At 41.0% G+C, this 12,895-nt stretch overlaps 1 protein-coding gene across 1 annotated transcript in view; it reads left to right on the top strand.

Annotated features, from left to right (window-relative positions):
- The first annotated feature begins 1,677 nt into the window (after positions 1–1,677).
- The window catches only part of grk6 (G protein-coupled receptor kinase 6), a 126,251-nt gene continuing 115,033 nt past the window's right edge, over positions 1,678–12,895 (top strand). The window contains exon 1 of the mRNA XM_084319590.1: positions 1,678–1,769. Within this exon, the coding sequence (XP_084175716.1) occupies positions 1,718–1,769 (52 nt within the window). The 5' untranslated portion in view covers positions 1,678–1,717. The remainder of the gene's footprint in view (positions 1,770–12,895) is intronic.

Below are 12,895 nucleotides of genomic sequence, written 5' to 3'. Positions count from 1 at the left end.
CAACATAATTTAAGATTATGTTAAACAACATGAATTGGTACTGTAGGCAAGCTACGGCCAACTATAACATTTGTCTAATATCAGGACTAAACCAGTAGCATAATTTCTTATGCTTAGTCTTCTTACTCAAGTACTATACTTAATTAAACTCTTTAAGTATTTGTACTTTACGTGAGTATTTAGATTTTAGGAAACTTTATACTTTTACTCGACTACATTTATCTGAACCCATCAGTTACTAGTAAAAAGATTTAGCATAGAAAACATGGCAAAAATTTATGAAGATATATACTTTCACATTTGAAGCTTGTCAACTTCAAGAGGACGTAATCAGAGCAGCATAATTGGACCACATACCACTTTAACACAACCTTTAGAGGTCAATGGATAGAGGAATGAATGCTCCCAATCACTGAAATAAAAAAACATAATTTTGTATACTTTACCGCCCAAGTCAAAGTCATGTTTATTGTAATTTTTCCATGTGACATGGAAGCACGAAATACAGTACTTCAGGTCTCGGTTATAGCCATTAAATACTAAATAACTAGAATAAATACAAAAATAAATACTGATCCTCATGATAGACATACAAACTGATTTAATAAAAATCCAATAAAAACGAATCATTCAGTAAAAAAACGAATTAATTAAATCAAACTAATTTGATTCACTGATTAAAAGAGTAGAATAGGTGTCATAAAGTTCAAATAGCAAATTTGAATGGAGGACTTTTACTTTTAGCAGAGTACTAATTTATCTGGGTATTTCTACTTTTACCTAAGTAAATTAACTGTGTACTTCTTCCACCACTACATACACGCCTCACAGCAAGAAGGTCGAGGGTTCGATTCCCGCTTGGGGACCAGGTTTCCACGATGCAGGGGGTGGGGGATCTCCCAGGCCTTTCTGTGTGGAGTTTGCATGCTCTCCCCATGCTCTCAAACCGGAGGGAAGGTCTGCGGAAGTTGCGGTGGCAGGTCTTGCCATTCTGTGGACCCCTAACTTTGCATTGTGATTACCTCCAGGGGGGGGGGTGAGGCTCCACTCCACACTCCACAGATGACGATAGACACCCAGTACAGCCATCAGTGAGTGAGGCACCAGAGCTGAGATGTGCTGCTGTGGGCAAATACCCGGGGCCCCTACTAGTCCCTCAGAGGCCCTTGTGAAACAGACACTGCCATCGTTTTCAGTGTCAAAAAAATACCTGTAGGACTGCCCTGTCTCTTTGTAAATATTTTGAATCAGTTTTGGAAAGTTGTACGTATAGAGAAAAGGGAGAAAGAAAAAATAATTGTAATTTTTGTGTTTTCGGCAACACATGATGAGTCGCAAAGCCACCCCGGCTGCTCTGTGATCAGGAAGGTCTCCCTTACATTTTGACACCGGGACTGGCTTTCAAAAAATTGGCATGGCACTGCCAACTGTTCAACTCTTTGATTTCTCTCCTATGATTCCGGAACACTGCTGTCTAAAAAGCACACATGGTGGCGGCATTATGCTGCCTTTGCTTTGTTCAGTGTAAACAAGCAAAGCCGGCAGAACGAGGGTTCTTCTTTACGGCAAGATTGCGTGATCTCTGTTTTTAAAAAGGGGCTAAGCCGTGTACTGTACCTTTTTAATCATGGCTTGTGCATACTACCTTTAATCAGATCCTGGTTCTTTTACAGGTGGTGGAGGAAACAGAAAAGGAAAAAGCAAAAAATGGAAACAAATGCTCCAGTTCCCCCACATAAGCCTCTGTGAAGAACTACGCCAGACGACAGGTATGGTGATTCCCTCTTGGTTACTACTCCTTATTGAGGCTCTGCTCTGGGATATCTTGACCATATACTGCATGCAGGGTATATTCCACATAGCCTACATTCTTAACCCATCATAACGTAGAATATAGGTCTAGTTTAGTTCAGTTTTTAAGTAATTATACACATTGATTTGTTAATTGTGTTTATTTTTATTATACAAGGCAGAACAACAGCGTAACTTTCTGCATTACGAGCTGGATCCCCTAATCGGAGGCCAAACAGCTGCTGGTCTTTTGTTGAGAAATCTCAACCACCACGACTGCTATGAAGCACCACTTGGTTCTCGTTTTTACTGTAAACACGTGGGTGTTTTGATCATTGCATACTAGTTCCAGCAACAACAATAAATAAAGAAACCGACTTCTCCAAGGCACCAGCGGTTATGAGCAGTTATGAGTTTACATTCAGTTCTCTTGGGGATTTAATGACCATGTTGTAAAGTGAAGGCAGCTGACCTCCGCTGCTCTCTTGGAGGGAAATCCCACCCATACTGTTCCCTCAGGACAAAAAAGTTGAATGCATCATTTTAGTGCCGTTGTTTTGCCTCATGTCTTCGATATCCCATTATCTACTCAAGATACGTTACTCAAATTGTCTCATTATTTCCCCTGTGCCAGGAAATTCATTATTTACCCTACTGCTATCTGTGTTTGGGCCACAAAGTAACAATCTTATATGTTTTGTTTGTGGGAATGGGCAGCTATTGGATGAGTTGACATGAATATGTGATGTTTTGTTTGTGGGAATGGGCAGCTATTGAATGAGCCGTCATGAATATGTGTTGTTTTGTTTGTGGGAATGGGCAGCTATTGAATGAGCCGTCATGAATATGTGATGTTTGTTTGTGGGAATGGGCAGCTATTGGATGAGCTGACATGAATGTGTGATGTTTTGTTTGTGGGAATGGGCAGCTATTGGATGAGCTGTCATGAATAATGTGATGTAGTCTTGGAGAGATTAGTTTAACAAGTTAGTGAGAGTCAATGATTTTGAATTTGTAGTCGTGAAACTATTAGTGAACATCTCAATTGGACACCTTTTTGATGGTGGGAAACTGTCAATAAACACTGTCAAACCGTGTTGGTCTTTCACAGTCTTGGGAGTCAGTTGGTGATTAGGTGGAGAGCCTCCACCGTGGACAGACCAAGTGAACTCTTTTGTAATCGTGAGGCTTGAGCTGCATCCTGTTGAACACATGAATGAAAGATAGGCGTCTTTGGTAACTTCTGTTTTTCTATTTGTCTTTCTTTCTTTAAATCTTTTATTTATTTTTTATTTTTTAAAGGCCCAATCAGCCCCACCACAGAGAATAAGACATAGGGATGGGATTGGGGACACATTGTATTCTCTAGTCTAGACTCTATTGACTGGGCTCTTGTTCAAAGGACAATCCCTAGACAACGGGTACATTTGAGTTTTTAAATTGTATTTGCTATTTTGTGGGAATGGGAAGCTATTGAATGAGCTGTCATGAATAATGTGATGTAGTCTTGCAGAAATTAGTTTAACAAGTTAGTGAGAGTCAATGATTTAGAATTTGTCTTCCATTAAATTACATCTGAATATTTCTTTAATATTTTGGCGTGATAATTAATTTGATACACAGCATTTCCAGTATCTGTTCCAGTAGATTCGTAGGCTACCTGTTGCTGTGTAAAAATGGCTCTTATTTGAATGGTGATGGATAGTGAGTGTCATGATATATATGGACTAACTTTTCTGCGATGGCCCTGTAGTTGTTTGTTCGCGCAAATAGTATTATCTCAGTAGGCCTATCCGCTGTCAAGGACTCGAGCAACTGAAACAACCACTTATTTTGCCACCTAATAATGTCACTAGGGTTGGGTACCGTTCACATTTGAACCGATACCGGTACCAGTTCCTGGATTTCGTTATCGATACCCAACGGTAAATTTTTCCGGTACTTAACTCTCTCTGTCTCTCTTTTTTTTTTTTTTTTTTTCAGAAGTCCAAGCTTCTCAATTTCAACACTAGTTATTTATTGTTGTACCACACCACACAAAATAAATAGCATGATCATGTATTGTGTTTTTAAAAACAAAAACCCAAGAGATGGGACAGTAATATATATATACTGTATATTTGTGGAAAAGTCTCCCTCTTGTCTAGTATATTACACTCTTATACTAAACATGTAAAGGTACAGAAATTTGGTACCGATTGATAGCGTGAATCGGTACACGGTAGTACCAATGTAATTTGGTCGGTACCCTTAAAAGTACAGAGTTCGGTGAGTACTTTCATTCATAAGAGTTGAAAATTAATGGTTTTGATGCACTGATTTAAAGGATAAACATTTTATCATTGGATGAATCGCTTAAGTGTAAGGAGCAGCTATACTGTTTTCTATGTTTGCTCTATACGTACATGCTGAACACATTTTCGACCTCATGTAACCTTTGCAAAGTCCATTTTCCCCGTTTTCTTTGCTCGCATTGTTTTATCCCATCCGTGTTGAGTTTCACTTTCGGTTTTGGCAAAATTGTAATGAGTCCGACCTCCTTTGATTGACAGGCAGCTAGCTTGTTAGATTGGAGATGGTATAGACCTGGGGAGTGAGGTTCCACCTGTGATTTCCCCCCATCGTAGCCACCCATTGAAGATCAAAACTATACGTATTACAGCTGTATTGTGTAGGTTCACAATCTTTGACAGTAGTATAGATTATGTTATTCTTATACTGTTAAAACCAATATGTTTTAACTTAGTCTTTGAGAAACACTATTTTCGGGTACTCCTTTTCTCCTACTGTGTGCTATGGCGCCAATTTCATGAACTAGTAGTGAAAATCTCCATTGGACACCTTTTTGATGGTGGGAAACTGTCAATAAACACTGTCAAACCGTGTTCGTCTTTCACAGTCTTGGGAGTCAGTTGGTGGTTAGGTGGAGAGCCGTTGTTGTAACTGACACAAAGCCCTGCCTCCACCGTGGACAGACCAAGTGAACTCTTTTGTAATCGTGAGGCTTGAACTGCATCCTGTTGAACACGTGAATGAAAGATAGGCGTCTTTAGTAACTTCTGTTTTTCTATTTTTCTTTCTTTCTTTCTTTCTTTCTTTCTTTCTTTCTTTCTTTCTTTCTTTCTTTCTTTCTTTCTTTCTTTCTTTCTTTCTTTCTTTCTTTCTTTCTTTCTTTCTTTCTTTCTTTCTTTCTTTCTTTCTTTCTTTCTTTCTTTCTTTCTTTCTTTCTTTCTTTCTTTCTTTCTTTCAATTTTTATTATAATTTTTTTTAAAGGCCCAATCCGTGATTCAAACATAAACAATTCTGGTAGCCCCACCACCGAGAATAAGACATAGGGATGGGTTATTGACTGGGCTCTTGTTCAAAGGACAATCCATAGACAACGGGTATATTTGAGTTTTTTATTGTATTTGCTATTTTGTGGCTTCTAAAGGTTTGCCTATGTTTATAATATTATTTGTAGACACTAGAGTAGGACAGATGTGTATTCCCATTTACAACGTGTTAAGAAAGTTGGAGAATTCTATATTATTTTCCATTTACAGATGGAAACTCTTAAATAATGTACATAAATATATCAAAGATTAATATGAAAAACAAAACTCAACAACAACTCTCAGTTGGTTCAAGACATGCTGCTTTTTCTAATAGAATTGTTACTGAGGAAATCTAATGGTCTTAATACATTTTGATACATTTTCCACAACGTTGTAGCTGAAAATTTCTAATAACGTTCACATCTCGTCTTCCTCTTCCTCTTAAAAGATCATACCAGTCTCATTTTGACTTCTCGCCATTACCGGAGATTGCCCTTGTGTTTGTATACGGTTTGTTTTCAGCTGATATCAGCTTACCTCACTAAACACCATTCAAAGCCATTAATGTTGAGAAGGGGTGGAAAATACTCCATGAGACTTGAAAGTAGTTTGAACGTTTTTGCCAGGCACTCAGCCTTCTGAAAACCACTATATGGTTTTTATTTTCGCTTCACTCTACTTGTAACTGAGGGGTACAATTCCCTGACTGTATTGAATAAGTATGGTATCATTAAACCACTACTGACTTATGTACATTACTACTGGCCATACAGTACACAGGTATATGAGATGAACACATCCACAATAACACGGCTTCACAACAAATACTTGTTTAGACTAATATTTATTAGCAGCACGAAGATTATCTTACATTACTTTACTTATCAAGATTGAGAGTTGCGCTTGTATGGCGAAGAATGTGCATGAATAGGTCAAGAGCGTAAGTCCATGAGCATATTACGCAGGAGATAATTAATACCACCTGTATCATAAGAATTATATCTATGGTACACTAGTAGGGCAGCTGGAGATACTAATAGGGTCCCTCCGGTTGTAGGCCAGCAGGGGAGAGGATTTGTCGGTAGCGAAAGTCTGGGTCAACGAGGAATAAGGAGACTCCAGGTACAGGAGACAGTGCAATAATCTCTTGATCCGCAGACGAACAACAGCTATTCTCCAGTATGCAGTGCAGCATGGGGGAAAGCTAGCCAGCCTCAGGCGTCCTAGAGGCGGGCTCGACGTTGCTCCTCACAGGGTAAATCCCACACAATTGTGGGTGTAGACGATTCTCCGCTCCATCAGCTACAGGACCAAAGCAAATATAATCCAGCCGAAAAGGGCTCTGTAGTCGCCGGTGTAGGTTATCCAGTGTACATATCCACACGGTTCTCGTCTAGGGCTCCTCGGATGACGGCACCAGGTTAAGCCGCCCAGCCTGGATAAGCACACTAGCTCGGTACGAGGAAGCGTTGGTAATGCTGGTCACTGTAGAACGGTAGCCGCACGATACACTATACATAATAGACTATTACTTAATAATAGAATAGGTCGAACTCGACGGTACAGCGTTAAACTCTGACACTTCAGCTATCAATTTGCACGCGGTCTCAAGGCTCTATTTCGGGGCAAAACGGGCCCACTTCACAGCACGTTGTATCGTGGTGTGAGGCTTCAACTTGTTACTAAGATTAGACTACTGCTGTATTCACCTGCGCCGTATTTATACGTTAGGTGAACAATCTAGTACCAGCCTTATTTCTGTCTCGTATTCTTGCGCAGAGCCGGTCATGTCCAGGCATGTCTTTGGCGGTGACTTTGAACTAGACATTGGGGTTATGGCCGTGGAGCCTAGGGGATCGCTGTCCAATAGGAGAACGAAATATTATGGTCTGTACTAGGTAAAGGGATATTCCGTGTATATGTACAAAGAATATACAAAGGATATCAGACGATATTCAAATACTATACAATATATCTCAAGTAATAAATATATATATTCGGTTTAATCTGATCCTTCGTAACACTACTAGAAGAAGCCTTGCACGTCAATGCAGCATTCAGCTGGGTGCGCTTGTTATTAAAGGGGAACGTCATCCAGATCAATAATTACAATATGTTATTTCCATGGCCTAGGAAAGTTCATTATTTTGTGAACATGAACTACTCTCTCCCAAAGCCAGAAAACGGAGAAGTAAAAGTCCTTTAACCATTATGAACTATCTCTGTCTCTCTCTCTGTGTCACTCTCTCACACACACACACACACACACACACACACACACACACACACACACACACACACACACACACACACACACACACACACACACACACACACATTCAAAGAGACTAAGTGCATTTGAACACGGAGCCTGCTAAAATCCATGCAGACAGACCGGCAGACAGACAGGCAGGCAGGCAGGCAGACAGACAGACAGACAGACAGACAGACACCATGCTTCTTATTGTACCACAGAGGAAACTGTGGCAGGGCAGAAGGAGGAAGTGCAGTCTTTGCTGCTGCTGCTGTTGTTGCTGCTGCCTAGTTGAACTCGCTCCACTGAGTTCCAGCAGCAGACAACATGGCCATGTTAATTTGAATGGGTCACCGGTCTAGGACAAAAAGCAGCGCCAGACTTTCTGCTGCGGGGCTAGGTGGAAGCACTGGTACGGAGGGGGAAGGTTGGGAGTACCACATGTTTACTAGTAAGAATGTAAACATGTGATGGGGTTAGAAATACATTAGGTGGTGGTGGTAACTGCCTACTGTAAACAAACAAGCACAGGCTTTGTGATAAGTTGCAAACAATCCGTTTACAGGACACCCCGCCCCCCAACTCCTATGTTACTCGCTGCCTGGATAATGTGCTTCTTCAACCCGAGCACTGTAGCCGTTATCTTCGTGCAGTTACCTAGTGGCAAAGTTGTAAGCCAAGAATAGCAGGGAATGATAAAGTCTCATGTCAATTGGACTTGCCATGTTATGTCGTGTGAATTGGACTTACCATGTTATGTCGTGTGAATTGGACTTACCATGTTATGTCGTGTGAATTGGACTTACCATGTTATGTCGTGTGAATTGGACTTACCATGTTATGTCGTGTGAATTGGACTTACCATGTTATGTCGTGTGAATTGGACTTAACATGTTATGCCGTGTCAATGTTGTATATTTGGACATTTCGATTATGGCGACAATGTGCGGCCAACTGGTGTGATTGTTGTGAAGCATTGGCACACAGATATGTCGGCCTGGAAAATGTCATGTCCCTTGTCACGTGGGTTTTGTGAATAGCGCCACCATGAGTGCCAAATGACACAGAACTTTGCACACCTCCTTGCCTACCATGAAGCAAACACATATTTCATACTTGGTTCAAATAGGACAAGAAGTATACATGGGTACACATAATTTCCTGTTTACACGATGTGTTTTTCCTAAATTTGATTGGGTGTGGGGGTTATAGGATTTGGGCTGGGGGTTATAGGATTTCTGAATTACACATGTGAGGATGCTGGGCCCTAGATACCACACAGAATCGGGTGAACAGTCTAAGATGAGTCTGAGAAAAAGTAGGAAAAATAATAATATTACGCTGGGAATGGGATATGGCTGTGCTGCCACGCTGCCACGCATTAAACCAATGGAGTTGCTCACCTTGTTTGCAGGGCTATAACTATATATATTATAGCTATGGATGCAATACTATGGCCCATTTGACATTGAGTATCTATCGTTCAAGAAAAAAAAATTCCATCCATACATTCCCGTTTTATACCGTGGTGAATATAAGTATGGTTTTAGAGCGGTTTAGGGTAATTCCTGGGAGGCTAGTAATAGGCCGTGACGCATATTATATTTAATCCATACGGGCGGCTACGTGGCGTAGTGGGCAAGGCGCTCGCCACGAATGCGGAGACGCTGGGCTCGCCTGTTCGAGCCCAGCGCTCCACATTGCTTTCAGTTTAGCTGGTCGTTCATACTAATACACATTGGCCGTATTAGGGGGTGGGAAACTGATGGGTGGGGATCGGGCGTTGTGGACAGCGACTCCTACAGGTCGGTTGGTGCGCCTGCGCAGTAGAATCAGGAAGTGTCGGGGGCAGCGTGAGCCTCCCACGTGTTACTCCTCGCCACTGAGAGATCAAGCTGCGCAGGTGAAAAGATGCGACTGCTGTTACCTCAAGTACCGGAGGGGACTTGTGCTATGTATGACTTTGACATTGCAGCCGGCTTGTGGGAGGCAAGAAACAGCGTTCGTGACAGGGGAGGGTTGAATTGGATGATATGAAATTGGGATGGGAGAAAATATATAGAAAATGGGAGAAAAAGTGGATAAAAAAAAAAAATTATATTTAATCCATTGGCATTTCGTCCCTATACACGCTACAATAAAAAATTCAAATGCGTATGATCGGTATATTATGACCCATCATGAATGCATGAAAGGGGGGGGGGGGTCGTTTCTGATTAATTGATTGTCATCAACGGCATTCGTTAGTACAGCATATGCTGATCAGGGCGATGGCTATGAAAACAAGGCACGATCAAGCTGAAATTGATGTTAAATTGCTCTTACCTGTGGCCGGTGGGATTCCAAAAAGAATATTCCAATTATTTGATTGCCATCTGGTAGATCGTATGTCCATTTGGCCCAACGACATAACCCACCACAGAATAATGAATCGGGGGTCCCGAAAACTATTCAATGCGATCGGGTGAAGCCCTTGATCCAGGTTACTAGAAAAGTCCGCCCGGAGGAATCGACGCACAGCCTCATACACAGAGTCTCAAAGGAAGTGCAACATCGGCCGCATACCACCAGGCGGCGGTATTGGACTATTGCGATCTCAGACTCATTCCCTATGGTAACACTAGCCTTCCTGGATGGATTATGAATGGAAATAGCGAATAAAAGAAATAACAATCAAATAACGAGTATACTCGTTGTTGGCGTTCCAACGATTGGCGGCCAATAACGAGTATACATGTCGTTGGCAGTGAATGAGTTAATACGCTTTATTTGTTCATGGTTCATGCATTCATATCATCAAGACTAGATTACTGCAACAGCATCCTCTACGGCTCACCAAACACTATTCTCAATAAACTCCAATATGTCCAAAACTCTGCTGCCCGCATGCTCACCTCCACCCGTCGCTCTGATCACATCACCCCTGTCCTCCACGACCTCCACTGGCTTCCAATCAAATACAGGATACATTTTAAAATACTACTCATCACATTTAAAGCCCTCAACAACCTTGCCCCTCCCTACCTGTCCGACCTCCTCCACCGTCACACGCCCACCCGTCGCCTTAGGTCTGCAGATGCCAACCTCCTAACACCTCCCACGACCAAGCTCCGGACCTGGGGCGACAGGGCCTTTGCTGCTGCTGCCCCCTCCCTCTGGAATGCCCTCCCCAGCCATATCCGTGATGCAAACACCCTGACATCTTTTAAATCAGCCCTCAAAACCCACCTTTTCAATCTTGCTTTTGACCTCTAATTCTGTCGGTTTTATTTTATTTTGTCATGTATTATTTTTGTTCTGTTCTGTTTTGTTCTGTTTTTTTTTTTTTTTTGCCATAGTTTGTCTCTCCTGCCCATGTGAAGCGTCTTTGAGCACCTGGAAAAGCGCTATATAAAATAGATTTATTATTATTATTATTATTATTATTATTATTATTATTTTATTATTATTATTATTATTATTATTATTATTATTATTATTATTATTATTATTATTATTATTATTATTATTATTTGTATAGCACCTTTTCATACAAAACATGCAGCACAAAGTGCTTTACATAAAAAAATTAAAATAAAAACGGGAAACACAAATTAAACAAATAAAAGAAAGCGGGTAAACATAAAGTGCTTAGCGTTGCAGAGAAAGTGAGCCAGTTGAAAGATCGACTCATAAAAATACATTTAAAGGCATGTGGGAACTCCATGGTAAGAAGAAGTGGTGCTAGAAAAAGACAAGCGTTTGTGTGCCGTTTAAAGATGTCAACGGAGCCTGCCTCTCTAATATTTTTGGGTTTGCTGTTGGAGCCTGCCTTTTCTAATATCTGTGGGTAGGCTGTTAGAGGCTGCCTCTCAGTATTTATGGTTAGGCTGTTAGAGCCTGCCTCTCAGTATTTATGGTTAGGCTGTTAGAGCCTGCCTCTCAGTATTTATGGTTAGGCTGTTAGAGCCTGCCTCTCAGTATTTATGGGTAGGCTGTTAGAGCCACAGTTTGGGAGCATAGCTGAAAGCTGCATCTCCCATCTTCTTTTAGGTGGGGGTTTGAGTATCTAGAAAACCAGCAGTAGAGGATTGAAGGATTTGTGAGGGAACATAAAACAACAATGCATCTGTCATGTAAGCCAGTCTTAAGTTACTGTAGTAGTTACTGGTTTGAGAGGTTTATATACAAGTAGAAGTAGGCTACCTTAAGATCTATTCTAGATGATGCAGGGAGCCAGTGTAATGTAGCTAAGACTGGTGATGTGTTCTCTCTTTTTTTGTTTGTTTGTTTGTTTGTTTGTTAGTTAGCAGTCTAGCATTAGAGTTCTGGATAAGTTGCAGCCTCTTAACACTTTCAGTGCCCAGCAGGGGGCGCTCATTTAGTGCTTGAATGCCCACCATCCACTCCAATGTTAACGTTAATATCGCCTAATCTATGTTTTAAATTATGGCTATGTGTCTAATCTGCCCGTCGCATTATCAATGACCCATTTCCAGTCAACATTGTCGAAGCGGATTGTTTTTTTATCGGTTCATTTCCGTTTGATAGCATTTTGAAAAGCCCTCGTTTTCACGGAAAAAAGAAGAGATGCCATGATAATTGCCCTGAAATGTAATATTCTAGAATGTCGTCATTTTTCGGCCTATTTATGAATCGTTTTCAAATAAACGCTAGATTATCGATAGTATATGTGTACGTGTGCACGCTGGTGCCGCGCGCTGAAAATCGATTCTCTCAGTTCCTGATCGCTCTTAGAGTCAAACAGCCATATCACATTATAGGGGAAAAGCTTATCTCCGTGAAAACGGGTCTGATTATCCTAAGACTGGTCAAATAGATTCCTTACCTGAGATCAGATGGTATTCAAATTCAAATGGATTATTCCAATTCCTGATCGCCATTCCGAAAATCGATCCTTTTATTGATCCCACGCGTATACTGTAAAATACATAATCCCCGCTGCTCTGAGGGTCCAGCATGAAGCTGATCGACCCCGGTTACATGAGTGAGAAGTAAAATGTGGAGTCCGTTTTTTTTTTTTCTCATTCATTTTCATTGAGTCCAATCCAAAAGGGTGAATTACCATCTGGGAGACGATAGGGGGGCGCTTTTTTCACATCGGAGCGCCTGGGGTGGCTGATTTACCAATGGTAGACTCGGTTGATGAAATATGAATTCAGATCGCTAATAAAATAAAATAAACGAGAAAAAATTAATATTTTCGTTATGGGCATTCAACCCGCGGGGGGTAAACCCGAGAAAACTCGGTTTGGGCATTCAAAGTGTTAATGGACATTGTAGGAAGACCAGTAAAAGTGCATTGCAATAGCGACCACCTAGTGACCACCTTGGTAACTTTGTTTACTTGGGACATAAAACTTAAACCGGAGTCTAAAATGACAGATTACCATGTGTTTTAAGCAGCTCATCCTTTTTGGATTTGGGGGCATTTCTGACTTTATCCTCATTTCATTTTAGAAATCTATTATTCATCCATTTATTTATTTATTGCCTACAGGCAGGCAGTGAGGGAGCATACGGCATCAAAAT

Source organism: Notolepis coatsorum (assembly GCF_963971535.1).
Source record: "Notolepis coatsorum genome assembly, chromosome: 8".
Taxonomy (NCBI): Eukaryota; Metazoa; Chordata; class Actinopteri; order Aulopiformes; family Paralepididae; genus Notolepis; species Notolepis coatsorum.
The sequence above is the reverse complement of the archived record's forward strand: the minus strand, read 5'-3'. Positions and strand labels throughout refer to the sequence as shown.